The sequence below is a fragment of the Poeciliopsis prolifica genome, unplaced genomic scaffold, assembly GCF_027474105.1.
Source record: "Poeciliopsis prolifica strain line A6 unplaced genomic scaffold, Auburn_PproV2 SCAFFOLD042, whole genome shotgun sequence".
Classification (NCBI taxonomy): domain Eukaryota; kingdom Metazoa; phylum Chordata; class Actinopteri; order Cyprinodontiformes; family Poeciliidae; genus Poeciliopsis; species Poeciliopsis prolifica.
This window is the reverse complement of record NW_026562417.1, coordinates 4,572,141-4,598,584: the sequence shown is the minus strand read 5'-3', so window position 1 is coordinate 4,598,584 and position 26,444 is coordinate 4,572,141. Positions and strand designations below refer to the sequence as shown.

General features: G+C 39.0%; 1 protein-coding gene across 1 annotated transcript; it reads right to left on the bottom strand.

Moving 5' to 3' along the window:
* Window positions 1–26,444, bottom strand: slc41a2b (solute carrier family 41 member 2b). The gene is made up of 11 exons (XM_055055420.1): window positions 26,342–26,444; window positions 24,268–24,940; window positions 23,183–23,290; window positions 21,824–21,895; window positions 20,867–21,011; window positions 20,120–20,266; window positions 16,133–16,280; window positions 13,427–13,506; window positions 9,573–9,704; window positions 6,897–7,045; window positions 1–1,676 (listed from the first exon to the last, which is right to left on the bottom strand). Exons 2-11 carry the CDS (start codon window positions 24,802–24,804, stop codon window positions 1,491–1,493), a joined length of 1,704 nt encoding a protein of 567 aa, XP_054911395.1. The 5' UTR covers window positions 24,805–24,940; window positions 26,342–26,444; the 3' UTR covers window positions 1–1,490.

The window sequence follows — 26,444 nt, the reverse complement described above, 5'->3', positions numbered from 1 at the left end:
TCAATTGGAACTGATTTTCTTTATTTTGGGAGATCAGTCGATACACGAGAAACCAATATTATCCACCTTTGCACAGATCTAAAAATCAGCTACTGTCCATGTTGCTCTGCTGTGACACAGGGCTGACTGAAGGCCCACCCACCACGCAGCGGCTGTCACTATATTTAGCGACTTTACAGACAAAAATAATAACTTATAGGCCAAAATCAGAATCAAAGGCCAGATGTTTTAAAGATTGTGATTGGCCAAGAAAAAATAATCAGTGTGTCCCTAGAGAATAATATCCAGTTTGAAAATACAGCAAATTTGAGCTTTTTGTACAACTATGTAGCTGCACTATTCAAAAATACCAACCAACCAAGTGAAATGAACTCAGATTGTATTAATAAGGATGTCTGAACTGGCATCCAAACATCCCCACAGAAACTAGAGTATTTCCTCTTCCTGCTTAGACACAAAAAATAAGAACACATAATTTAATAACAGGTACTGTAAAGTTTATAAAATGGACAAAAATAAAATATAGAATATAATTAATGGAATTTAAAGCATAAAAAGAAATTTAACAACAAACAGCTTTTTATTTCTTCTCTTTCATCAGCTCCTTCTTCTGACTGCTACATATGCTAATGATTAATAATGTGATAATAAATGAAATATTTATTCTGAGCAGAGGTGATATTTCACAAGGCATCATGAGAACCTTTAGTAAAAGTACCATGCATTACCAAAAAGATGTTTGGGGTCACTAACCTTCCTCCTCTGTAAGCAGAAATATTAAACTGCATAATTCTGCTGTTTTTGCAAGTGAGAAAAATATTAATTCAGCCAGCTGACCAGCAGTTGCTCAGCAACAGGCGGAGGAGGGACTCTTTAAAACATTCGTAAACCTTGATGTTAGGAACCATGTGATGAAGGCAGAATGAACCTGTGGGAACAGAAGGCTGTATGCGTGTGTGTGTGTGTGTGTGTGTGTGAGTGTGTGTGTGCGTGGGTGTGTGTGTGCGTGCGTTAAAACAGACTGAATGGAGGATGTCAGCCGGCTGTTCCGGTTTCAGTCGGTTCGGCCACAGTCACTGCTTTAAAGTTCTCTCTCTCCTTCGGGCATTGCGGTCTTGGCTTTTCATGGGGAGTTCGTTTTGGGTTTACTTGTGCGAAAAAAGTTCCCAAAATTTCCAAAATTTCCAGCTCCTCAATGAGAAGAAGGCCATGTTTTTATTCTCCTTTTGACAAAACCAGCAAAATAAAACTCAAACACTTTGGTACAAAAGATGCAGATCAGAATGGCTGCAAAAAACCCAACAAAAATCTGCCTTTAAAGTATGAAGCCTTCTTACATGTCAGAAAACAAGGCAGAAGAGGAAGTGAGTCTGTATCCCAACTTGTGGACAAAGTTCCATCCAGAATGTGAAGCGGCCGTGAGAGAAGGAACCGGGTTCCATCAGAGCAAGAGGGCGCTGGAGCTGGGTGCTCCAGCTGTGGTGGGCGGCTCAGTCCCCCACGTCGCTGTCCTGGTCTCCGATGAGCCACAGGAAGTGGAAGCTGAGCGCCAGCAGCGCCGTGCCCAGCAGGTCCCCCAGAGCCGTCAGGTAGGGGATGGAGAAGCTGTCGGGGTCTTTGCCGCTGCGCCACATGGAGTGAACCATCCAGTCTGCTATGCACAGCAGCAGCAGAACCTGCAAGACCAGCATGGAGAGACTCACTCATAGGAAACGTCCTGCACACATCAAACTCAACATCTTCAAAACACTACATGTTTTGAAGTGAAATATTAAGTTTTAAAAAATAACAGCAGAAATTCTCAAAAAGCTGCTCAGCCAGTATAAGAGATGCAAAGATTTGTCCAATGATTATTAAGAAAGAGCACAAATGATCTTCAACATGCCATTTTTTTGACAACATAATTAAAAACTATTTATTTTCTTTGTTGTATTCTTTTGAGAAATCCATTCAGAAATGTCTTGGTGTGATGAAAGTTATTCTAAATTAGCTGTAGGAACATTTTTGGTGTATGCTGCTTCTGGGTTCCTTCATAACTGATCACAAGATTTCTTATTAGTGCTTATTAGTGCTTAAGAAAAAAACAAAATCAAAGCTGGCTGAATTGAAACTTTCTTGACTAATCTAACCTGAGGTCATCTTATTTGAATAGGTTTTCATTCACACTCGGCTCAGAGCAACAAATCTTTTGTGATGTGGAGATTGATGAATCTCACTCTGGTCATTTGTAAAATCAAGCTTTTGGATTTCCGGAGGATGGATATTGTTCAAGATAACTACCTTTTTTTTTTAGCTCTGAACTCATTATTGCCTTAGCTTCTGGTAATCGTTTTATGTGTTTAGCATTAGCAGGGCTAAGATTCTTGTTTAGTGAACTTAACTTTTTGGTTAGTTGTGACCACTAACAGCAATTGGCAATTTTATCTTAAAAGTCAGCCACCATTTGGAATGTTTCAGTGGCTCAAGTTATTTTTGTTTTGTTTTGTTTGGGGGGAAAGCAAGTCCATGGGAACAAATCTGCCAAGTTAGTGTCTTGTATCGGCATACTCAATTATCTAATACACTGGTAAGTGAACTCAAGTTTAATAATGAGACTCATAAATTAACTAAAGACAATGTGCATTAAGTGTTCTCACTTAAAAATTCAACTCCATTGGTGAGGTTAGGTCAGGGCTTTGGCTCCTGTTACTATGGCTGAAAGGAAGAAGTGTTTCAAAATGCAGCCCAGAATAGCACAAACACACAAAACTGAAATAAAAAAGTAAAGCCTGGAAGCAGAGTTATGATAATTGTTATTCATGATTTAGGCTTCCAGACCAGGAGGGATGATGGTGACAGAAAAAAGGGAAGTCTATTAAAAGATAAGGGTATGTCTATAAATTAAAAGAAAATGACCTGTCAAGAGGGTTTATAGTGGCATAATTATCAAAACAAAACCACATTGCTGTCGGTGATCAACACCGACGCGTAGAAAACATGCAGGGATGATGGTGTCAAACAGCAGGGAGGACTGATTGTAATGATGCATCATCCTCTGTGCGAAAATACAAGAGCTCTGATTGTGCTGACAGCCTTGCATGGCTTAAAAGATGAAGGCATTTCACTGATCTAATATGAAACACAGCTTAGAAAAATGCCGTTCTGCTTTGTTTTGCCCGGTGCTCTTGAGAGATGATATGATGAAAGAGATGTAACCTCTGTCAGACTAATAAAGAAGTGTGGGCGAGTTAGAAATTTTCAGCAACGTTCCTTTCTTTCTTTTCACAGTGGCTGGAGGTTCTTTCAAACCGCCCGGCTTCAGGAAACCATCTCTGCCTTTGTGGGAGCTTCTATAATTACTTTGGTGGCAAGAAAACATAAATACACAATGAGGGTGGAGATGTAAGAATTGCAGTAATATGTTGCGATTTCTTGGTACCTGAGAGAATACGGGCAGCTGCGTTTAGCAAGCTAGTGAATAGTCTTGTCAACTTGTCACAAATGCAGCGATTTCAATTTCAGAGTTGCTCTTTGATCGGAAACCTTCAAAGTTCAGAATTTGAGTGATAAAAAGCTCATTAAGTAACAGCAATTCCTCGTTCCTTTCTAATATCACAAGACACCAAGAACCTCAAACCTCTCTGGCTGAAGCAAACAAACTCCTGAGCAAAATGCAGGTGTTCGCCCATATAATATCATATCAATGTGTTGGACTTCCATTTTATGTGTTGGACTTCCATTTTACTCATCAAACCGCATCTCCCAGTGTGCCTTGCGCGAGACACCATATTTCTCGCGCAAGGCACCTTCAAAGCTAGCACATAAGCTAGCAAATAAGCTAGCTTGTTACCTAGAGAACTTTGAAAGGAATACCATTTGTGTACCTGGTTTTCTTGGTTCCCGTATGGTCGACATAAAGATATGCAAAACCCTCTGCAGTTTGCCTCTAGAAGCCCCTGAAACTGCTTCAGTCGTCAACGACGTGGCTTTTTTTTTGAACCGATGGTAGTGCTGACGCTGCCAGATCCCACCAGCCGGCCTACCAGATCACAAGGTTGTTTTTTTTATGGTCTTGTCAGATCCCTGCACACTACTTCAACCTGAGCGACCGAGCTCAGCACAAAGAAAGAGTTTGTTTTTTATGTCTCTAGGCTGAAATAAAAGTCTTTCTTTTATGTGTTTAATGCTTCTTTATCAGCACATATGTTGAAAATGTGCTGAGTGGATGTTGTGAGATTCTCAAGGTGATTTGTTCCTGTGTTTGTTTAAAGCTGCCGTGTGTGAGATGTTTGGATTCAGAACGGTTTGAATCTGGTGCTGTGAGCATCCATTGCCTTTCACTTTCTTTTTGCATCAATTGTTCTTTGTTGCTCCCCTTTGTTCACACACACCTCACTGAACACTACGTGTTTTTGGTTCTGTAAGGGCTCAACAAATCCATGTGTTCTTTGTCACTTTATAAGCTGAAAACTAAACAAAACCACAGGTTGCTTTGTTCTCTTTACACAGACATTGGTCACCGTGGAGAAAATCAGTAGATATATTATTTATCGGTAGATAGACAAAGATATTTAAGGCGTCATGTGATTGTGGAAATTGTCAAAATTATAGACACTGATGTTGGATGAGAAAACCTTCATCCCAACATTTTCCTCTAGAGCAGGTGTATCAATGTCCAGTCCTCGGGCCAGATCCTGCAGTTTTCAGATGTGCCACAGGTACAAAACACTGGAATGAGACTCCTTGCTCCTTGCATAGATCAGTTCTCCAGAGCCTTGCTAATGACCTACTTATTCTATTCAGGTGTGATGCAGCAGAGGCTGTTGAGCTAAACCGAAGAGCATCTGGAGTTTGGAGGTGTCTGTATGCTACACTGCTTAGCATCAATTGCTTAGCATCAATTGCTCAAATAAAATCTGAAAAGTGCGGCATGCATATCTATTCAGTTCCCACTATTTCTGCTACCTGCTTTCAGAAGTTCTATGTTTTTTATGAATACTTCTCTGCAAATCAGCCCAGGCTCAGTCAGACCCTGTTTAGCATTTGTGAACATCTATTTTCAAGTTTTGCCACAGATTTTCAATGGGATTTAGATTTGAACTTTGACTAGGCCAATCCAATCACTCCCGCTCTTGGTTGTATGTTTATCGTCAGTCTCGCAAGTCAGCCTGGACCTCCAGTCGACTCTCTCCAGCTGGACCGAAAGCATCCCCATAGCATGACACTGCCATCGCCCATAGCAACGGCCCATTTGTATGCGGCTGGTCTGCACTCTGATCCTTCTTTCTGGAAAAAGACAAAGTTGAGTTGCTGATCTTCCTAACCACAGTCACTGACAGTCAGTCAGCAACTTGTTGCTCCACTGACTGTAAGAGTGGTGAGAAAATGTGACCTGTGAGATGGGAAAAGTGTTTCTATTGGAGTTTTGGAAAACAAATCCATTTCAAAAAAATACATTAGTAGAACTGTAACTGTAATATTGCAGCTTTTTCTGTTAGAGCTGGTTTAATACAAACATGTGGTAAAAGAAGCCAATCTTTTAAAGTAGCTAACAGATGCTGTAAAGTATGAGTCAGCTTTAATGGAGAGGCAAAGTTAGCTCAGTGCTGTTTGTTTTGGAAGGTGAATCAACCAGCGCCTTATTTCTGACTGAACGCTCAGAGTTAACTGAATGAGCAGTCACCCTTTTCCCCTGAACATTTTAATTCTGCAGAGCGTGCTGCGTTCAGGCTCCTAATGAGTGTTGTTATTCTGTCTCTGTCTGCACAAACACACTGATGACAAAGCAGATTAAGCTCCAGAAGCAAGACGTGACGCATATTTTAACTTCCCCCCTAAACAACTAAAGACATTGCTTTTAAGCAATGCAGGCAGATTCAAAGAAGAATTCAGCTTTGGAACTTAATGAATGAACTGATCAATATTCTGTGTTTAGTTTTTGTAAAGGTTACAATGTCAAACAGGCTGGGTGCAAGCTTCTTTTCAACTTACACAGCCTCTTCCCTGTCCCTTCCCACTGACGTTCCATCAGTGACAGTGAACCTCAAAGCAGCACTGCTGGTAATGGAGCCAATTGATTTGTAAAGTCTCCAACTCCTCTGCAGCCTGCATAACATCCTAATGTGCCGTCTCTGCATTAAAGAGACAGGGGCACAGCGGGGCAGAGGAAGAGCTGGACACAGACACACGCACACATAAAGCAGTTAAACTATTAACACTTCAAACACTATGACAAATCACAGTGAACCTGAATAAGTGAAAGCAGTCAATCATAATTAAATTCTCTTGGCTGGAACTACTCAAAACTCTGAACAGGTCAGACTCCTTCAGCTGTATGTGAAAGCACACAACTTCACAGAACACAAAGGGTTAAATGTTTAAAGAGCAGACACACTCACGGCTGAAGTTGTTGATAACCTCATGAGAAAACCCATGTTTTGTGTAAAAGTATTTTATAATACACTGTGCTGACCTGTTGAAACCTGTCTGTCAGCGAGTAATGGCTGTTGTCAAACCATTTCCTGCTTCCTAATGCTGATTAGACAGATTTAATGGTCACCTTCAATATCGACAAGAAGGAAGCAGATAAAGAACTTGGGCGTGTGGTGTGACTGTGTGCTCTCTTCTTGAAAAGAGAAAACAAGAACTGCCTTTGATCATTCATATTAAAACTGGGATAAGGAAGGTATGAAAAAAAACAGGCAATGAATATTATCAGACAGCTGAAATTATTGGTGAATTTTAAATTGTGCCATCAACCATTATTCTCCATAAAGATACAAATTTGCAACTGTACCTTTAAATAAATTCCTGTCATTTAAAGCAATGGTTCTGAAAGTCTAGATTTCATATTTAGCAACAACAGAATCACACGGAACTATTCCATGAGTCTGTTGTTTCAATGTGGAGATGCTCACCTGTAGCAAAGCAGCAGCCAGGTAGACGGACATGAAGATGGGGGTGAGTGTGGTGTGTCCGCTCTTCATCAGGTGGATGGTGTAGAGGAAGATCAAGTGGCCGGGGATCACCAGAAGCAGCAGAACCTGAGCTGAGCGATGATTTGCTCCTGAGAAATGACAGGTTGACGAAAAGGAAGGTTAAGGTTCTACATCTGGGGAAGGACAGCTGAATTATATTGGGAGTCCTGAAGCAAACAGCCATCAGTTACTAGAGAAAACTTCTGCTCTGCACACAGTAACCTCAAGAAGTCACAGAGGATTGGTCTCTTTAATAAGGTACAAACACTGCAGGAGTTTTCAGCCACCAGTGACATAAATAAACTTCTGAGCCCTGGAAAAAAAATCAGATTCATGCTCACTCAGAAGAGCTTCGTTTCAGATTGTGGGAGGAACGTCCAGAGAAAAGCCCAGGCAGTTTCTTTTAACACTTGGACTCTTATCAGTATAAAAAATTAGAATAAAAGCACAGAGCTTTCTGTTTGGTTCTTTTCATGTTCCTATATCTAAACTGAAATCTCTGCAGAAGCTGACATTTTTTGGTGCAGACCAAGATTGTTGCGGTCAGTCCTTCGTAAACTTGTGTGATTAACTTAATGTATTATAAACAATGCATCACTTTAGCTTTTTCAGCATGGTCTTAATTTGAAATATCTGTCAAAATCTGAATTCGTGATACAATAACAGGTGAAGATATCAAAAATCTGGACAAAAATTAAAACAAATACTGTGCAACGTCATGAGATTAAAACTCAATAAGCAACTAGTGAATGGGAACCAGATCCAGAGCATGATACTGCCACCCCCATGCTTAACATCGCCAGCTTGCTGAAGTTGACACTGAAGCTACAGCTCTTAGCTGAAAAGCTCAATAAAACACACCAATGCATTTAAGATAAAATATTGTATTTAAGTTATGTGCAAACCCATAACACAAATTAGAAGACCCTTGAAAAGTACATTTATTTTAAGAACTTAATAATTATACTTATATTATATAGGTTAATTACACAGATGGATATTTGAAAGCTATTACTTCTGTTAATTATGATTTTCACCCTACAACTATTAAAATTGTGGGATTTAAACTTACAAATTTAAGTAATTACAATGTACTTAAATTAGTTTAGATGCAACAACTTTTGAATGAAAAAAACCCTTGAGGAAAAAAAATTGAGAGAGACGCAAATTATGTTTAGGTCATTTGTTCACTACATAAATATTGAGTATCATACTCCCACAAACCTTATTCATACAGATGAGCCCCATTCTGTCGAAAGATTTAATCAATTGTAAGATAGTTACAAAAAGCACTAAACTGCTTATTTTATTTGGATTTCTTTTATTATAAAGTTCTACATTTGAATAAATAATTTGTTTTATTTTTAAGGACGATTCAATGAGGTGATTTGTTGAAGGCAAGTCGATGTTCTCAAAGTGTTCTTAAATGTACTGTACCAAATGATCCAATATCAATTATTCAAAATTTTTAATATTGACCAAAGTCATTTTGATTATAGTTTATTCCTTCTCTAACCATCTGCCTTTGCTTCACATGAAGATTAAATATGTCCCTATAAATCTGGATCAAAGCTGCACACTAGGACTGTGTGGATGAAAACTGAAATTCATTTAGTGAATTTAGCCTCACACTGTCTTGGACATAATTACTTTTTTTGAGCGTTGGAGTTAGTCTGACATCTTATGAGCAGAATATAAAAGTTTTGTCAGACTTTGTCCTCATCTGTCCTGTGACCTTCCATCTGCAGCTACAACCAGATTTGGCTTTATAAACAACCTAGCTGTGTTTCTACTACAAAACTTTGTCAATATTCCGCTAAAGTCAAAAAAGCACAAATGTGCAATTACAGTGTTTCCGTTAAATACGAAGGCACAATAAAAATCACACATGAGTAAGATTGTTCAAGCGATGAGTCATTAAAAAAAAACATGCAGCGCCAACATCATCCAACTACTTCCTGTCACCTCCTTCATGGTTTTGGACAGTGGCAACATCTACCTGTTGATCATATGACGTGTGAGATGAGAAAAAAAAGTTTCAATTCCAGTTTTGCTAATTAAATCAATTTTGATATGGCCAAAAAATAATAATAATAAAATCACCTCATCCTAGTGGCATTGTTTTTGAAATTGGTATGTTTCCATAAATGTATTTTCAAAATGTAAATAAAGCACAGTTAATGATTGATTTTTCAATTTTGGGTGAACAACTAAATGACATACCAGTTTAATTAAATGGTAAATTCTTTGATTGGGACAAAATGTTGATAAAATGTCTGAAAGGCTTAGAAACAACAACTCCAAGTCCCTGTCTGCTGCCAACTGTTGAGCACCATGGTGACAGCATCATTCTCCTGCTCTGGCTCACTTCTGGTATTACTAGTATTTCGCAATATTTTGTAGGCCAAACAACATAACATAGTAGGGTCTATCAGAGCTTTTAGTCGATTAATAGATCAATTAATGACTTCATCCTGATATTAAACTGAAAAAAAATATCTTGTCAGCTGACAGAACTAGTTTAAATTTGTGCCAGTTTTAAAGTATAATCTGCATGTTTGTTACCACATCACATGAGAATGAAATGACGTCGGTGCAGTTGGTGGCTGGACTGACCTGTGCCACAGAATGTACGGCAGGGGTAGTAGCAGCCCTTGGCCTCGTCAGGAACTTCTCCCGGAGCACAGTGGAAATGCAGGTGTGTAGAAATCCTGCTGGACTGGATGGCCACCAAGTTTCCTCCAATACCTGCACAAGACAGACAGGTGGGTCATCAATGGCTGAGGCAAAACAGAATAGAGTAAATGATCTAGAATTCCTTAAAATTACTACTTTCTATAAATTTTTTTTTAAAAAATCTCTAAAAAGGTAGCTAATAAAACAGATGGAGGTTTTTTACAAGTTTTTATGCAATATTTGCATAGCATTTCTGCAACACAATGTTTCACGTTCCATAAATGTTCAAATTTACACATGTAGAAATGAGCTTTTTATAAAAAAAATTTTCTTGGGGAAAAAAAAAAAAAAAGAGTTCCAAATTCTTTAAAAAGGGAATATAGTAGACTTATAAATCTACTACAAATCTAGTAAATTTATAGTAGCATATTTAACAGATTTATAAGTATACTGCTGAATATAAAAACTGACGTCAGTGGTTCTTGAACAGTCATATGGCTTTTGCAGCTCTAATCAATACCAATTCAACTGAACCGAAGGCAAGAATGGTTTTTAGTTTTAAAGGTTGCTGACCCCTGAAATATGCCCTATGTCTTGAAATTTGAGAAAAGTTCGAGATAGCAAAAATATTCTAATTTTCCTTATCACAAGTAAAAGTGTCCCAAAACATGCCTGCTTAAGAATTTGGAAATAATGCAGGATAATGAACAGTTAAAGCTTCAATAGTCTATCTATTGCAGCTTGCCTGCTTGTCCAGAAATACACCAAAAACACATATTCGTTTATGTTTATTATGAACAAGTTAAAGGTTTCATATACTTTTAATGGCTTTTGGAACTCTGCATCCAGACGTTTTAGATCTCTCATTTTTAAAGGATCGACTTTAAGACAAGTAACCTTTTCAGTTAAATCACCATCACTGATATCAACTGGCTGCAAAATGAGGAATGAACTTTGGGATGGCATTCCACTTCCAATATTTCAACTTTACAGCTTTATCCAGTCTATATTGACCTCAAGACAGGTTCATTCACAGACAAATGACCTGTCTATTCCTTTAACAATACCAGTCAATAGGAAAAACATATTAATATTGGAGAAACCTTGCAATTATAGTTTAATTTAAGATTTTGAAGGTGGGTTGCTTCATCATGAATACATCACCTCAAATGTTTATCTGTATTAATCTTAAAGCTTTAACAAATCAAATAAGTGATCTTTAATACCTGATGCTTTCTTGCCAAATGTGAATGTATAAAATAATGGAAATGCATGTCAGCCTCTTATCATTTTCAATCTGAACACAAAGCACAAAGCAACACTGTAAAACCTTTGAAAACACCTGAGGAGGAGGAATAAAGTGACTTTCATGAGAGAAAGTGATACAGAACACAAAAAGAGCTTCACCTAAAAAAAACAAACAAACAAACAAAAAAAAAAAACAAAGCAGAGGAGAGCAAGTAAAAAAAAAAGACAAGATGATAAGCAAAGATTAAAGCCTGAGCTGTGTCTGGGAGCCGTCAGGAGGCCACATACGCTGCATGACTGAGCAGGATTACTGCAGGTTTTACAAAGTCACATCAAAGGCTTTCTAACCTGAAACTCAATGCATTTATTTGACTAATAAAATAAATGGAACAACAAGAAATGTATCCAGCCATAAAATCACTGAAGCCTCCAGCCTGTCAACAACCAACAGCCTTATGAATGTTTCATGAGCAGCTAGTTCTTCCTGGTAACTGAGGAAGAAATGCACTGATCTGCTTTTTCCACTTCTCATACCAGTAATTGAGGATCAGTATCAGCTAATATGATTCGATCCAGAAAAACAGCTGAATTGACCTAAAACATTCATATTTTTCAAACAGACATAAATGTACTGAATTACAGATTTATTTGATAACTCTACACCAGTACAGAACACTTAAATACACAAACAGCTTCACAAACTTGGTCCAACATGCAAAAACAATTTGTTCATTCAGTGCAGTTAGGATTAGAACAGACAATGTAAAATAAATAATAAAGAAACTAAAAAAATAGTTTGACTAACTTGGAGTAAAAATAAACTGTAACAGATCTTCTTTTAAAGCTTATGGTGCTCTTACATATTACAGAAGCCCCTGATTGTTCAGCTGGGTAAATTGTTACCATGTCTTGTTTCATCTAACTTCATTAATCATCCAATCAGATTCATCTGCAGATGAAGCAGAGCGGAGTTGGTCTTACTGCTCAACCCACAAGTATGTTCTCCTTACAAATGTGGCTTTACTGGAAATTTACTGCCAAAAAGCAATGTTACAATAAAGAAGTAACCAGCGACACAGACTCCCTTTCTTTTCTGCTGCCTTTGCCCCGCTGACTCTTTCTGAAAATTTTTTATTTAGAAAAACAACCTAAAATGTTCATTACTAAAATGATGATGACATTTTTTTTCCAACCATATCAGGTAAGAGTCAGACATTCATTTATTTGCTGTGTGTGTTTCTTTTCTTTAGGCCACAGAGTGTTTTAATCAGCAGAAACAAGACTAAACAGCCTCAGGGTTTTTCCTTCGCTTGTCATCAGAATTTTGAAAATGATGGAGATTTAAAAATTTGCTACAACACAAAAACTGATTATATTCACAAGCAGGCCCCTCCCTGGAGACCTCAGTTGTTTGGCGCAGATGCTGTCTGAAAGGACAGCAGGACAGAAGAAGAATCCTCTTTTTAACTCTCTCTCATTAATGCTACTTAATTAAAAGCTTATCTCTTGTTGTTAAGGTGCCAAAAGAACAGAGAAGCTCAGCTTCGGCTGCTAGCAACGAGACGTGGAAAAGGTCCAGTTAAAACTAAACAGATACACAGACAGCAGCCGACTGCCAGCTCCAGTCTCATTAGGTAAAGTTTCTACAGTTTTTTTAAGCAGGGGTTCACTAAGCAGGGCTGCTTCCCCCGTTTTCACATCCACCATCACTCAATGTTCGCTGCACTGCACAAGATAAATGGACTCTGTGTCCCTGGTATCCATCTTGTCTAGAAACTATTTGTCTCCATCTCTGTTCTCGGGGTCAAAGACTGCACTAATTAAAACAAAGGAGGGAGATAAAGGAGACAAACAACAACAGTGCAACTTTTCTCAACTCCTTCACTTTGATGTTAGCTTGTAGGAAAGCCGTGTATGACATGGAATATAAGAACAGCTCAAAGAAGGGTTTCGTTAAGGCAGCTGCTAAAGAGGAAAACCTATAAAACAGCAGCAGAATTCTGGTTTATCATCACAAAAAACAGGTTCCAGAAACTAATAAAGTCTTAATCAGATGATGATCCAAAACACAGCTCAAAATCTACTCCAGCATTCACATTGAGAAACAAGTGTTCTGCAATGGACATCCCAGTCACCAGACCTGAACATCATGAAATCTGTGGGATGATTTGAATCCAACTGAACTCTGAAAGTGATTGATAAGAAAGTATGGTCCAAAGTACCTTCATCCAGGATGCAGATGCTACAGGAAGAGTCTCGAGGTGGTTATTTTTGCAAAAAGATTAAATATTAATGTGATTTTTCTGCTGAGGTGCCCAAATTTTTGCACCTGTCAAATTTTTTTTCTCCATATATTTTGCACATTTTCTATTTAATCCAGTAAACCTCATTTGTACAACTGAAATATTACCAAGTCCATCAGTTATTTGATACATCAAACTGAAATCTCTGATCCAAACACCCACATATTTGGAAATTAAAATGTATACCATCGGGGGTGTCCAAACTTTTTTATATGATAACCCAAAAGGGCAGTCAGTACTCACCGTTGATAACTGGGGTGTATACTACAATGCCAGCTAGGTTCGGGTCAGACACCGTTTTATCCAGAATGAGTCCTCCGATACTGAAACACACAACATACACAGATTAAGTCATGATGTTATTTTTAACATTAAAAACAAATAGAGTTTTATCATTTGTTGACTAGGAGGTGAATGTGGAACAAATAAAGGATCTGGCCTTCAAAAGATTCTAAAAAGAACTCAACCTTACATGATCTTACAGACACTGATAAATAATTAGTATATCTGTTCAGTGTTTATACTTACTGCTCATACGTACTGTTACCTGCAACAGATTTTCAGTTTAAAGTATGTATTTATAATCACCTGTGGTGTCTGTGTGTGGTTATCTCTCAATCATTAATTAAATCTAAACTTCCCCCAAACTGGAAGACATTAGAAATCAGTTTAAACGCTGAAAGAAGTTCAGGTTGGAGCACCAGGTTGCTCTCCAAGCAGGAGAACAACATTGTGCTTGGTTCTCCTCCAGAGGTACTGTAATAACCTTTCAATATTGTCTTTCCATCAACGGTTTTTTCTAACATATTGCATAAAAAAGGTTGTGTTTTGATGTACCAAAGGGAAGATGGAACACATTTTCTGACTAAGTTCTGAGATAATGAACTTTCCCCACCCAGACCTCCAGAATAGATGGAAGGACTGTCAGCATGCAGTGGCCGGCGAGAGGCTGGGATGAGTGCAGAGGAACACTCCCATCAATCCCATGGAAGGATCGTACAATTTCAAAGTCCAAACCTCCAGCTCTGAGGACAACTCTCCATTTATCTAAGATGTATGATCCATAACCGTTATTTGACCAGGTATGTCTCATTGACATTAAAAATATATTTCAAAAGAGACTTGGGCAAACATGCTACGAACAACCTCTCCTTCCTGCCTATTACAGCCATGTGTAGCATCAACATCTGATGGAATTCCACATTCTACTTGATTTGCTCCAAATGAGTGGATGAAAACGGGCCTAATTCTTCCTTCTTTTTTTTTTTTCTTTTTAGCAACGTCAGCTGACCTTTTACTTTGTTTCACATTCAAAACACGTTTCTTATGGTGATAAATTACATTCCAATGTCTTGTAGTCAAAACGTGCCTGATTATGGACGGCATAGTTGATGTTCAAGCAATCTACTAGCATAGGTGGCTCTATATGTACAGTTTGGGAGCCAACAAAAGAAAAGCTGAGATTACAGCAAAGTCGCTCTGGTTTATCTCTTTCCATTTCAACGTGTCACAGACCATACTGACTGGGAAATGTTTATCTGCTTCGGATGCTGCTATCCCCTGCTTTAGTCTTGGCTGGCCACTGTATTCTGCGTCAATGCCTGAGCTCTGTGCTCCACACCTAAGGTCATAAATCTTCAGTAACTTCCAGCTGCTTTATTTTCCATTTCTCCCTTACCAATTTTTCTCAACTCAGCCATGAAAATGGATGCAACCATCACTAACTGCAAGCCAGAAAACATCTGACTAGAAAAGGAGGTAGGAATGATGATAAATATTGTGTAATAAAAATTACAGCATGGTTTTCATTCTTCTCACTCCCTCACACACAGGTTTTGGATCTGCTCCTAACATCTATAATTAATGAGTGTTTGTGGCAGGAGGGCTTCTTGCATTACAATGCTTTGTTACCACACAATAAAATATTTAACAAGTTAAATGGTAAATGAGGGCTCTTTTCTTTACACACGCCTTTTATTTTAAGTAGATCTGGTAGAAAAACATATTTCCTGCAAGAAGTTCCACTTTTATTTGTTGTGCCAAATCTCTCCAGTCACTAACCCTGAAGGTAATAGCTGACACAGTGAGACAGCTCTAACCTGGAACCATTTCAGAGAAAATGAAAATTTATTTTAATGTTAAGACTTAATTGTAAACCACAATAATGTCTTTTAACAGTACAAGGAAAAAATATATTGTATGTAGGAATTGGAAAAAGTTGGTGTCAATAGCTGCCATTATTCATTAGCTATTATTATCTGTTGCTTTTAATCATTCTGAATAAACCAACAGATTATTTTTGATACTTCAGTAACCAACTTAGGTGGTGATATGCACTGCTAGTATTCATGGTTTCTACATCTGCCTTGCTAATAAAGCATGAAAGGCCGAGTTGAATTGCATGCGCCGAGTGAGAAGAAGAAAGTGCTGCAGAGAAAGAGAGATGCTTCCCTCCTATGGGCTTTATTTGTAAGGAGCCAGGCTCAAGGGGAACGGAGGGTGTGAGCGCTCACTGCTGCAATTTGTTTAAGGGAATGCGTCATCCAACAAAGCAGACCCTGGGAGTAGCATAAACAGGATACAGTGACTAGCAAAAGAATTCATAACAACAAACCAAAGTGTGTTCCAGTAGACTTGGGTGTGTAACATCAGCCTGAAGTAGCAGAAGGAAATTCAGGTTTTTTTAGAGCTATAGCAGCTTCACACGCCTAGGAGCTGATATTTTCACTCTCTCTTTACAAAACAACTCAAGCTCAGTCAGACAGGAGGGTGAACATCAGTCTTCCAAGAGTTGCAAGATTCTCATACCAGATGAGTCAAGACTGCAGTATAGGTGTAGGAAAGATGAAACCCTACATAGCTTTGGTCCATCACATGAAATCCACACAAGATCACATAAACAACACTTTGTTTTTTTTTTCTCCTGACAAGTATCAACATAACACACACCTGCTGATGACCATAGCGGTGATGACTGGCTCCCATCCAGAGTACAGCAGCGTGCGGCTGGCCGGGTGCTTGGAGGAAATGACGATCCACAGAGGAGTCAGACACATGAAGAAGGCGCAAACCAACGATGATACATAAGGATAGGAGTCTGGGGAGGGAGCAGGAGAAAGATGAAGAGAATACATTTCTTTGGCTCCCATGGACAGAATTTATTCTTAGAAATGCTGTCCATTAGTCAGTTTAATTATGAAATACTTTATTTTCACTGAGTGGTACGGCACAGGTCGGTGAAGGTCATTTCCTTTATAAAAGTGACCCATACTGATCCGTATCATTGTACGGTTATGGTAGAGCTACTGCTGTCAAACAAAGTCCACAAAAAAACGTCACTGCTTGCAACAAGCCCAAGATAGTTAGGCGTTTGAGATTGACTCAGCCTGCCCAGTGAGAGACCAACTGGTGGTGGAATCGCACTACTGAATACATCAGACAATACCATATATTATACTGAACCGCTCCTACCAATGTCCTAAGTGATCCTACTCATTCTGCCGTACACAATTGGTAAAAATTAAATTATCAATGAGAATGAATGATCTTTGTGAAAAACATAGATCATTCAAACATATATATATATATATATATATATATATATATATATATATATATATATATATATATATAATATATATATATATATACCTGTGGCGTTGCACCCTAATCAGGAAATTAACTCCAAGCACCTGCAAAGGTTTCCTGAGTCTCTTACAGTCTGGGTCATAACTCTTACAAACAAGATTTAATCATAAAAACATAATTGTATATTATTAACACTTTATGTAGTAGGCTAAAAAAAATTTCTTCACATCATAATTATGATGTGAAGAAAATTATGCATCTCTAAACTGAATTTAATAAGTTCAGTTTTGAAAAGTACTTGTAAATGAACTAAACGCACTGCCTGACAGACCACATTCGAATACACGGGAAAATAGGAAAGCGAGCGCTTTATTTCATCACAATTTAACTGTATGACTTTAAACTTCATGTTTAATGCTCCTCTATTTTGACAAAACTTGAGTCATTTTGCAAAGATGGGCAAAGCTGGTAGAGATATGACCCAAACAATCCCCCAAAAACACATGCATCATTTTTGCTTCACCATACATTTGCAAGGCATTGCATACACACACACACACACACACACACACACACACACACACACACACACACACACACACACACAGTGTATCATAATATTTTGCAGAACTATACAGGTTTCTTCCATGTGTTGTAGTAGCCTCCACAATAGCATCTACCATAAATAAACCTATCAGGAGTTGTCTGAGTCCCTGCAGCTGTCATGGTCGGCGCCATGGTGACATTTGGTGCTGAGCTGACTGCATCCAAAGTTAGAAATTCTGCAGACATATTTTGAAGTAAATTTAACAGAAAGTTTTTGTGTGACTGGGGTGAAGAACAACAGGGCTCCTGTTTGCAGTCTCACTGCATAGCTCTGTCCCAGAACGATTTAAATTTAGCTCCAAATATTTAATTGTTTCTTTTATTAATAATTTCACACATTTCTATTACTGGATGAAGCTTGACAGAGGTTCTAATGTGTCGGGTAAACAGCTTTATTTTAGCCTAAAACGGAATGTTGAATCAGAATGTATCTATCTGGATTGGGTCTGTTGGAGCAAAGACATCAAAGAATGAATGAGCCAGGAGGGCCCCCTACTGGCTAACTGAGGGAAGTGTCTAATTACACATCTAAAGAGAGGGGACTCATGGTGTAGCAGAGTTAAGCAACTTTTTAAGATATGAATTATTTTATTCCAGGGTGTTTTAGTACTACAAACTATTCAAGCTTATCATACTTCTAAGTTCACAAGTTCACAAGTAGAAGTATTAAACATTTCAATGTTTATTAGTATTTAACTTTTTGCTTCAATAGCAGAGGCATCCTTATGGCATCTGCATCTTGAATAAATGGATGATATAGATCCCTGAGCTTTGCATATTTTCAACAGATGTTTGTTTATGTCAGTGGTAACTTCTTAAGACCTTTTTATTTTTCACTAAGCCTTTCAGTTTGTTCTGTCTTGATTCTATTAAAAAAATGACATGGTGGAATCTGTAGTGTATGTTTTTGTACATTCTGCGTTTGATTTAAATCATCCTCCCACCTGCTAACAAACATAATGTCATCTTTAATGAGAGTGCTGTGTTGAATTGTTTCAAACCTGTGAAAACTTTTACTGGAATTATCCTGGACAATATGAAATGGGCCTGCCTGTTTGAATTTATTTATAAAACTTTAATTCATTATGTGGAATCATTTGGGAGACTTTGAAATGCTTTTTTTGGAATTAGCACTCCCTCAGAATGAGGAAAACATAAAACCCAAAAAATAAACACATAAAGAAAGACACAGCTGCTAATAGTCATCTAATTTTGACTGTGGCTGTGAAAGCTTCATAAACAGTAATTAGCTGCAGACCCAGACATTTGTAGCAGCGCTGGCTTATCCAGGCCAGAGTTGTGAGGTCACCAAAACTGGCTGCAGTGGGTATGGCTACATTGTCCGGGTATATGCCAGTCTTTTCTGAATCTATAATTTGTTTAACTGATTGCAGATTTTTGTTTTTGAAACAGATTCTAAAGTTTGAATCGTTGAGGACAAAATTGGGACTCCAAGTTTTCCAAAAAATATTGATAAATGCTCTGAAATGTCTCGTCTGATTGTTTTGTGAGCTGCATGCATCATTACACCCCTTGGTGTTAGAGTAATGGGTGTTTATACCACCACACACATTTACATGAATAAAAATGTTGATCCTAATGAAGATGAGTGGAGTATTTAATTATTCTCTGAAATCACCTGGAATTGTTTTAGTTTGATCTCCTATGTTGTTTAATTTTTATATGAATGACCTCTCGAAGCAGCTAAACCTGCATAGGATTGGCTGCATGGTTGGTGATACTATTATTAATCATTCAATGTATGCTAGTTGTTTTGAGTCCAAGTTCAGCTGTTCTTCAGAAGCTGCTTAATGTCTGCTCAGCATATGGTCAACTACATGACGTTAAATTCAATCCATCAAAAAGTATCATCTTGATCTGTCGCACTAAGGAGGACAATAATAGGGTATTTCCAAATTTCAAGCTATCTGGGTCTTTACTGAACGTCTCAAACGTTGGTCATGTGCAAAGATATTTACTCATGGTAAATGAGAACAATTACCATGAGGTTCACAGGTTATATGTTCAGGCAAATATCCTTGTCCGTAAGTTTAGATTCTGTTCTGATGAAGTGAAATGGAACTTGTTCAGATCATATTGTACATCATTGTATACTGCACACTTGCGGTTCAACTTTAAAAAAGCCAGTCTTCAAAGACTGAAGGCGGCTTATAATGACGCACTGAATCTTTTGTTAAATAAGCCCAGATGGACCAGTGCCAGTGAACTGTTTGAATTCGCTCGCGTCAGCACTTTGATGGCTGTTTTAAGAAAGCTTATGTATAAATTTATTTGCCATTTAAATGAGTCTAATAATAGAATTATCCTACTGTTGACTAACATTAAATATAGTGCAATAAAATACTCATCTGTACTCTGGAGTCATTGGTATGATTGCCTCCCAAATGACTAGGAGCCTTTTTTATTGTACTTTTTTTTCTTTTATCGCATTTGGTTTTCTTTTTATGTAATTTGGACTTTGAGTCTGTCATAATTCTATGTATTTAACAGCTTGTCAAAGACTTCTGAAGCCTGCATGGACCAGTGGGAAAGCTGCATGTTATCGCATTTAAAAGCTGACTAAAATAGAGACAGGACTCATAAACAAACTAAACTGACAGATTAAATAATTAGTTTCCAACCATTAGACCTTTAAAGGGAGGACATCTGCTCCCTGCTAATAGTCATCTAATTTTAACTGTGGTTGTGAAAGCTTCATAAACACAGTAGTTAGCTACAGACCCAGACATTTGTAGAGGCCTTGGCTTATCCCGGCCAGGATGGCCAGAGTTATGAGGTCACCAAAACTGGCAGCGATGGGTGTGGCTACGTTGTCCGGGTTGATGCCGGTCTTTTTCGACCCCACAATTACTCCGACCATGAGGATACCTAAACACAATGAGAAAATAACAGGGAACTTCAGCAGTGGTCATTACTAACATGACTTTAAGCTGATAATTATGGAGAAAAAAAATATAGGGAGTCACTGGAGAAGGGTCAAATAGGTTGGAAATGTTTGCTGCAGCCATACAGAAAAAGAGGAGCATACTTTATATGCACCTAGTTATACAAAGTTTCCACTTCGAGAGGGGTTTGACAGAGGAAACTTGGTCTTTGGGAAGGGAGATTTTTTTTAACAAGTAAACATTTCAGTTTCCCAATGAATAAAGATGGAACCCCAAAACATTTAAAAGGAAATAAAGAAAAAGGGGAATTAAAAGAATAACAAAATAGGGAAAATAAGTGGAGAGAAAAATAGGAGGAAGAGGAAAAATAAAAAATAAAAAAGTATAAGGAAAAAAAGAGAAAGAAAAAGAAAGATAAGTGGGGAAAAAAAGAACAAAGGAACAAAAGAGAAAAAAAAACACAAAGGTTTTTCTCCTGAGTAAAGAAAAACTAACCCTGACACGTCGGTAACAAACTATATCCACAGTGTTTTAGAAGTGGTGCTGAGCTCCACTTGTGACAGTTTATGATAGGAGTGTTTACCCTGCAGCAGGGAGGCTATAAAGGCCGTGGCCACACTGCTTGAGCAGAGCAAAACAGCATGGCTCATCTGAAACTTCCCCTCTGGGATCCAACCGAGCACAACGGCTGCTACAGCTGCCAGGAACCCCACCACCGTGGCCTGGACCTGAAAACACACACAGGGGTTTCACTTGATTGTTTAAAAAAAGTCAAATCAACATGTTGAAGAAGCACAGTATAATCTGAGTATAATCTGACACAGTCATTTCTGATGTTATTGCACAACCATGCACACAAACAGCCCGTCATCCTGCTGTGACTTTGCTGTGTGCTCCTGTGTGTTTAGCGGTGTGTGGCTGGATGATCAGCAGCCGTCACATAAAAACTCATCACCTACTGACGGCTGCAGCTCATGAGAAGGTAGATAAGCCCTAAAACAGCCCTGGCCTCATTCCTCTACAATAAATGACATCACAGTAAAGAGCAATGTTTTTCTTCCAACCTGAGGTACAGCTTACTGTGTTAAAATATTCATAACCGCGAATTTGAAGAAAGCTAAATCAAGAATTTGATTGGCTGATGAGAATAATAAAACCTGGAATTGTAGAAGCAGAGCAAAATACCTCTTCAATTGTTTTACACCGTTTCTCACGTTGCTGCAACAAACTTCAGAGTATTTTATTGGGATTTTGTACTTTGTTGTTGGAGCAACAAAGTAGCTCATCGTTTTTAAATAATTCATGTTTTAAAAAAATGTCCTGTGAAGGCTTTTGGGTTTGATGGAGAACAAACAGCATCACAGAACAACCCCTCTGGATGCCCCCCAAAAAACAACTCACAAATCATTTTTCTTCCAATTTAAAACCATTAGCCTTTTTGTGTTTGCTTAACCCATAAATCCCCAAGTTAAACTATGAACATGTATTGGAGTGCTAACACTTTCGCAGGGTGATGGATGGGGGCCGGCTGGGTAATTACCTGCTTCAGTGCCAGGTTGCCGATGATTAGGTTCCACTTCTCTATGGGAGAGTCCATCTTCCCAACATTTACCTACATACAGAGTGACAGAGAGATGGTAAAAAAATAAACAGTAGTACAGTGCTGAAACTGTCCTTATCAGCATGACGAGAAGGCGTTAAATGTGCTTTGAGAGGAGATGCAGAGGGTATTTGATCTGACTGAACTCTACTTGTTGTTGTTGACACAGGGTTGTGAAGGTGGAGCTCCTCCATGCTCCAGGGAGCAGAGAGCCAAAGAGGAAGGGGCCCACCAACTAGAACCCCAACAAAGACCCAGTTCTGCTCTGTCTTTTCTTTATTCAGCTTTGTTCAGATTGAGAAGTGGAAAAAACAACGGTTTAAAATACCTCTCTACCTCCCTGTGAACAGAACAGGAAGTGTGTTTAGATGCCGACTGCTGCAGTATTCCAACCTGACCCTTCCAGAAGGATGTCAGGATCAGATCGGTTCTCCTCCAGGTTTTCCAGCAGCTTGACTCACACATGAACTAATCTTAACGAAAGCGGTGAAAAATTTCACTTTATGTGCAAACTGATCACAGAACTAGAGAGCAGGATCTTCAACAGCAGCAAGCTGATTGCACATGTTGCTATTAGGTAACCTTTAAAGAGAGGGTGAAATTGGAGTTTAACCATGACATTTTTTTATATTACTGCAAAAATGCTAAAAGTGAAGATAAATTATTTAAAATGACTTTGCATCCAGTTTTTGGTACATGTGTCTGCAGGTCACAGTACTTACTTGTGTGCAGGTGACAACGTTCAAGAGTTTAATTAACACTGACATGAAGCTGTATTGCGCTTTCAAAATAAAAGCTTGTGAATTAAAAGATTTCCAAGTCATTTTTTTTTCCTCTACGGTGTAACGTTTGGACACCTGATTCCCGTATTGGGTGGGACGTGTCTCCGCCCCTGACATCCAGAGGTTCCTACACCTATTAATCAGTGTGGAATGATAAATGAGACGATAAATACTCGCACCTAGTCATACAAAGTATTAAATTGCTCAAAAATTGCACACTGTGGTCAGCTGACTCAGACTCAGCTGACTCAGCTAGCAGAATCCTTTTGTGATTCTGCTAGCTGAAAACAGCTAGCCACACCGTGGAAACTAAAGGAATGCCAAGTAATGTTAGTGTTGTCAAGCTGCTGTGAATAACACAAGTAGATCTTGTTGAACAGCTTTGTTTGAATGCTGGTTCCTGTCAGCACCATGATGCTGTGGTATTTTTTTCTGAAGGTTATCGAATCAACACATTCTGACAGCAGCATTTGCATCGTTGAGACAGAAATAAAAAAAGAGCTCATGGAGGACTCACAGCTGTGGACAGCCTGGAGGCCAGAGTCATCTCCAGGTTCCCCTTCAGGCCCAGCAGAGCAGGAACCAGGATGAAGATCTCTGTGATGAACTGGAAGGCCGCCCAGTGCTGCGGACACATTAGAAACATCTGATCTCTTATCACGCAGCCTAATTTGACATTTAAAGATAAAAGCCTTGGTGTCATTCAGATAAAGAGTCCACAACTCTGTCCCTGTTGAGTCAACAAAGAGACTATCTATACCGACCTGGAGAACTTAGAAAACAGAGAACTCAGAGTAGAAGAGAGAAAGTTTAGTTATTGGTCAAACAATCTCTTGGAGAGATTTTGTTTGTTTGTTTGTTTCTGTATTTCTTTATCGGCTGACCGATCCGGTCCGCTCAGTTAAACCCATCAAGGTAAAGGATGGCTCACCATGATGATCCAGGTTACATCGAAGCATTCTCGTGTCACCGCCAATAAATACTCTTCCAATTAAAACAGTTGTTTCACAATTGTGCTTTAAATCAAATTTCAAAGCGGATCAGAAAACTACAAGGAAGCAGAACTAACTCACACAGATATGGTAAACTAAATCTACCAGAACCGGCTCTGTGGCAACCAGAAAGCTGCTCGACTTGTTCCTCAAGTTATAGTCCATGATAGAAGAATAATAATAATGCTTGAGTGTTCTTTTTTCTAACTCATCACTTTCTTCTACATCTAGGTATTTGGAACATGTAAAAGCTCAATAAGGGCTAAAAGCTGTGTGACAAAAACACAAACAGATTATTTGAGTTAATAATGAGATTAAATCACCTACAGACAGAATTTTTACTAATTAGGAGATTCATGCACCTTGGGGATTATCAAAATGAAGGGTCGTGAATATAAAAGCATGCCACACTATTCAGAACCTCTTTTTAAAATAATGTATCCTTTCTGCTCAAAGCACAGTTTATTCCAGTAATGACTGCATGGCCTTCACAGTGGAGAGTTAATGCAGCTGAACATCAGCTCCACAGCCAGACGTTATTTAATAACCAGATGAGCCTTTAATCCCAGTCTGTTCAGATGGGATCTTTACTGGTTTCACGCCAGCTTACCTGAACAATATCCAGCACCATTCCAGCTGACACCGTTCCAAAGCCAGCCAGGAGAAAAGGCACCAGTATCTGCAAAGCCATGGCCAGCGGCGACTCTTTGGGCATATTGGACCCCTCTGACCCCAGCGCCTCCACCGTGTCCTCCTCTTCCTCCTCCTCGTTGCTGGCATCGTCCCCAGAGAGCCTCCATTCTGCCAGCATGGGCTCTGTCTCAGCGCAGCCCCCTTCTCCACAGTCTGACATAGTTATGGAGGAGCGGGAGGCCCGCTCCACGATCCGCCGGGCCTCCAAGTGAGACGCTTCCTGTCTGTAGCCATTCTGCAGCGAGCTGGCCTCAGGTTTCCCCCCCAGGTCCACCATGGCTAATCGATCATCCTGAAGCTTGGTGTAGCCAGTGGGAACCATGGTCTGGAAAATGGAGCCGATGCGCACCGGGGCCACAGGTTTCAAGGAGAGAGCGCTCCATCCGCCGGCCGCCCCTGTCATCCGCACGGCCAGGCTAGAGCCCAAGGAGTCCCCCAGGTTCTTCATGCTCATGATGACGGCTTCTAGGATCGCAGAGGCTCATCTCTTCTCATCCAGACTGACGGCGGACTCAGCACAACGACGACAGAGAGGTTCACGCAGGCTAACGGGCAGCGGTCTTGTTAATATTGACTTCTGGAAGGCATCGCTGGAGGGAAACAGGAGAACAGGCAAATGTCAAACATGAGCCAAATAACCACAATACAATAATAACCTCCAGCACACACTTCCTGTTGGTCACTGACTAACACAGTTAATACTGCTGCTACTTGATTCCTATAGAAAAACAGGTAATGGAAGGATGTAGGTTCACTTAGTTTTCTTCAATGACTGATGATATAGCTCATTGTTGTTCTTCCAAAACTAATGTCCATCTCCTTTTAAAATGTCTCTTGCATTATTATGTTAAGATATGTTAACAGAAATTTTACTGCTAATAAAACAGTAACATTTAGTGAATTATTAAGGAATCGTCAGTCTGAGGAACTTTTAATCACTTTTAAAACTACAGTAGATACTGGACTATGCAGAGCCTGCAAAAGTGTTGAATGTTTACATACGGTATTAAATTAGAACTACAAGCATCAATGCATTTTATTTGAATTTTTAACTAAGAAATCAACAAAAAGTAGCAAATAATCATGAAGGGAATTAAACATTATATAGTTTCAAGCTAACTTTTTAGCAAAATAATAATAATAATCTGAAAAGTGTGGTATGCGTATTAATTTCATAACCTTAAATAACACAATTCAGTATAACCAACTCCCTAAAGGTTACTCATGAAAATGGGAAAAAATGCACAACTTTAAATCTACGGAAAACTGGTTGGAAGGCTGATCTTCACAGATGTCCTGAAATCAGTCTGAGGTGAAGCTGGAAAACCATGAATCCTTATGGTTCCACCTCACGGGTTAGAGTTCAAGACATAAAACTATGAGCAGGAAATGCTGTTTTATCAGATGAATAGCAGACAGTTGCATCTTATTTAAAACTTCCTCTTTAGTATTTTTGTGGGCTGACAACTTCTACATACGGGATTGTCAGAGAGGACAGGAAACACCAAAAACCAAAAACGAACACTTAATATAATAACACAGATGGGTTCGCCTCTCAACCCCATCTCCTCTGTGTCCTAATAACAGACTTCTGGGAGATTTAGAAGAAGATTTAGAAGTGTAACCTTTAGTCACACTGTGTCCTTATAGGGGGTTTTTGTTGTGTTGACAATTTGCTTTTCAATAATGTCAAAGGAAATCACCAGTTATAGCCGTCGGAAGTCCCTCTAAATAATTCATTAGCTGACCACGTTAGTAGCAACTTTCTTTTAAAAAGGGTGGGGGAAAAGCTGCCAGCTGTGGTCTGTTAGCCAAACATTTTCGGGAAGCTGTAAGCTAGCTGTGCAGGAATGAAAACAGTTGGGAAGCTCCTCGCGACACCTTCCCCGTGAACCACTAAGCTGCTTCACAAGACTTGTCCCGACAAAATATCAGTAAAATATTCCAATAGCTACAGTTTTGTTAGTTTTTCTTTTTCTCCAAGGAATTACCTGTTCGTCAAAAAGGATTTTCGACCCGGAGGAGAGATGCCAGTTTTACGTGACAGCCAACCAGCCAGCCGCGTCAGAGGAAAAAAAGCCAACAAAGATCGTC

What these genes read in the sequence shown, in the direction of transcription:
- slc41a2b (XM_055055420.1), bottom strand. Translation starts at nt 24,804, where the DNA reads ATGAGCATGAAGAACCTGGGGGACTCCTTGGGCTCTAGCCTGGCCGTG. An exon ending in CCTCCAGGCTGTCCACAGCT is followed by an intron (nt 21,896 to 23,182) that starts GTGAGTCCTCCA and finishes CTCTGTATGTAG; the next exon opens with GTAAATGTTGGGAAGATGGA. An exon ending in TGGCTGCTGCTTTGCTACAG is followed by an intron (nt 1,677 to 6,896) that starts GTGAGCATCTCC and finishes CTGGTCTTGCAG; the next exon opens with GTTCTGCTGCTGCTGTGCAT.